General features: G+C 36.7%; 1 protein-coding gene across 1 annotated transcript in view; it reads right to left on the bottom strand.

Annotated features, from left to right (window-relative positions):
- Nucleotides 1-1416, bottom strand: part of pnp4a (purine nucleoside phosphorylase 4a) — a gene marked incomplete at its 5' end in the record, with an annotated part of 6630 nt that extends 5214 nt beyond the window's left edge. Inside the window, one exon of the mRNA XM_083938666.1 lies at nt 1394-1416. Within this exon, the coding sequence (XP_083794792.1) occupies nt 1394-1416 (23 nt within the window). The remainder of the gene's footprint in view (nt 1-1393) is intronic.
- Between the last annotated feature and the right edge of the window lie 1800 nt (nt 1417-3216).

Below are 3216 nucleotides of genomic sequence, written 5' to 3'. Positions count from 1 at the left end.
GTGTGAGTTTGTCTACAGTGTGTCGGATCATCTGACTGCTCGTGTTGTTGCTGCCGCGTTCACATGCAACAAACCTGGTTTCTCAGTCGGGACAGAAACCTGCAGGGTCGTTGCATAACCTGGGAGACTGTGTTTCTATGAAGACTGAGGATATCATTTAAAGACACCGTAGTAACTCTATACTTTATGGAACAGCCGGGGTTTTATAGTGTAATCAAGTTGTATAAAGCTAGTGCTAATTAAATACTTATTGGTTCCCACTGGTGTTTAAACGTAATGCTGGCAAAAACAAAACTTTGACCCTTATGAACAAATAAAGATAAAGTGCAGTGTTTTGGGATACATCATCCACCTCAGTGTTTGTCGCCTCTACGTTGTATTTACCAGCAGGTAATAGTTTGATTTTTCAGGTGATGCGTTAACATCTTATATAACACAGCTTTGTTGAATACTTGATTCTGATTGGTCAGTTTTAGCATTGCATACACAGCAGTGGTCTGTAAGTCAGAAATAAAAGGATACAGTTCTGATCATAGACCCTGGAGGAGCATCATTTAATAATAAAGTCATTTTTAAAGCAATAAAAATAATTTAGTTTTGAAGAAGCTGTGTAATAAGCATGATAATGTACAGTGAGCGAGTCATTAATACGTATTTAACCGCCCTGTCTGGGGTTTAATACGTAATAATGACCCGTCAGAATTCAACCAGAATAACTTCAAATGAGGTTTAATATTTTTGTAAATATTGTAATTTTCCCCAAAGCCCTTTTCATTTCCTTACGACAAAGTTTTGGTATAATATTGTAAATGTGAAATAAATGAAATAATTAGATACATATCAGTGCTGTTAATGTGATTTTTAAACGTCTGCTTTGAGTATAATTTCTCTCCATACCCCTAAAATTGTTTCCACAAAGTTTTCTTTTCTTCCACTGCGCCTCTATTTAAAAATCTGTATATTTATTTAATACTAGATTCAACCAAATTACACAATCCACACCAGCTGCACTATAGAGTCTACAGTTTATATAGGTTCTTTGAATTATATCCTCAATGTTACTTAACATAGAAACTCACAGATTACATTTACACTAAGTAATGACACTGTAAATCACAGGCTGTTTTAAAAATAATTACTATGTAAGTGGTTAACAATGACAAAGTAAACCTGAGGGTCCATAATCTGATGAACAGGAACAAAAATGAGGAATAAAACATATTATAGTAAGTTTTTCAGGCTTCTGGAATGTATTAAGAGGGATATAAAAATACAAAACAATGGTCGCAGTAGAAATATGTTATTAAAAGCTTAGTAAACTCACTTGGTGCAGTGTTTTGAATAACAAAACATATTGTATCTGTGATAAGATGTAATAAAGGAGTTTTCTTACCTGATCTGTTCTTTGCTGTGCATGATGGATGGATGGATGTCACTAACACTCTGTGTGTGTGTGTGTGTGTGTGTGTGTGTGTAAGAGTGTATATGTGTGTGTGTGTGTGTGAGTGTGTAAGAGTGTATATGTGTGTGTGTGTGTGAGTGTGTAAGTGTGTGTGTGTGAGAGAGAGATGCCGGAGAAGACAGAGTGCGACCAGCTGATGATGACCGGTCTATATTCACCATCACATGCTCCTGATTGGTCGACAACTCGTCCATTCATCAGCAGCAGCCAATGGAGCTACAGTGTTGTAGAAGGTGTGTGTGTGTGTGTTGGGATTCCTTTCTAAACCGGATTGTGCGATTTTGGTTGTGTACGTGGAGTCTGGTTTTGCGTCACTGACAGTAACGTGATTTTACTTCAGTATTAACTCTGAACGTGAGGCTCATCTCACACACACACACGCACACGCACACACGCACACACTATGGATGGTTTAAGGGGAAAAAAAGACAAACATTTACAGACACATTTTTACTTTATTTACAGTATAATACTTTAAACTCCACATGTCGAAATAAATATTGTTATTTTTATTAATTTAATCAACACAGAATAAAACCAACTAATAAATAATAAAATGAATCGATTGGTAAACTCACAAACAGTATTAACATTTCTAAACATGAACACATTAATACAATAATATAATTTATATTATTCTGAAATGAGTCATTCTGCATTAAGAGAACTTTTACCTTTGCACTTTAAAGTAAAATGTTGTAGACCCACTCGCTCTACATTATCCCTAACATAACGATTCAAAGTTTACTTGTGGTTTCAGACAGAATTAACTTCAAATGAGGTTTAATATAAAGTAAGGTGTAGCACTTTTACATCAGTGAAGTTGAATTTGTTGACCTGAACTTTGATGACCCCGTCAGAGCTGAGATGTGGCGATTTAACGAACAGCAGCTCGTCGGTCAGTTCAATTTTAATTTAAACGCCACGTCGAGTCTCATGACCGCTCAAACACCGCACGAGTTCCCTCGACGCTGCTCTGATCAGCCGCCGCTAATGAGGCTCATGTGGGTCTGATGGACGAGGATCAGAGCTGGACTGGAACCAGACCACATTGTTTGAGTTGTGCTTCAGTATACCTCCACCTGTATGGAGGTAGACTTGTCTCAAAAAGAATAATACATGGCATGTAAAGAGGCTGAAGGTTCTCGAGGCAGCGCCACGGGTTCGAGTCCGACCTGTGGCCCTTTGCTGCATGCCCCCCCCCCCCCCCCCCCATTCCTGTCTGTCCTATAAAATAAAAGGCTTGAAAAACTGCCAAAAATAAGCTTTAAAAAAGTATAAATATACATACATTTATAAATGAACAAATACAAATATTAACACGTGACAAACAAATAACTAATAACTAAGGTGTATGTGTTTTGTCTCAAAATATTAATACATTTCAAAATGATATGAATATGATGTTAATGATAACTAATTTGTATAAATGAACGTGTATTAAAAATATTTAAAAAAAATAAAAAATATTGTTGACATTTAAAAATAAATGTGCTCAAATTTGTGTTTGGATTCTGCATTTGTGGATCGTTTTTTTTTTTTTTGCTTTTCTCTCGATGGCGTAATTTTGTGAGATTCTTACCGCAGATCGAGATTCACAAATAATGCCCCTGGATTTGAATGTGAATCAAGCCCCCACCACAGCGACTTCCTGATTGATCCAATCCAAAAACTGCAGTTCTCTGAGTGTCCAGTAGGAGCAGTTTGAACAATAGAGCAGTTTCTCATCGACCCCCATGTTAAACAGGCTGCTT

The sequence above is a fragment of the Echiichthys vipera genome (assembly GCF_963691815.1).
Source record: "Echiichthys vipera genome assembly, chromosome: X".
Classification (NCBI taxonomy): Eukaryota; Metazoa; Chordata; class Actinopteri; order Perciformes; family Trachinidae; genus Echiichthys; species Echiichthys vipera.
This window is presented reverse-complemented; position numbering and strand designations above follow the sequence as displayed.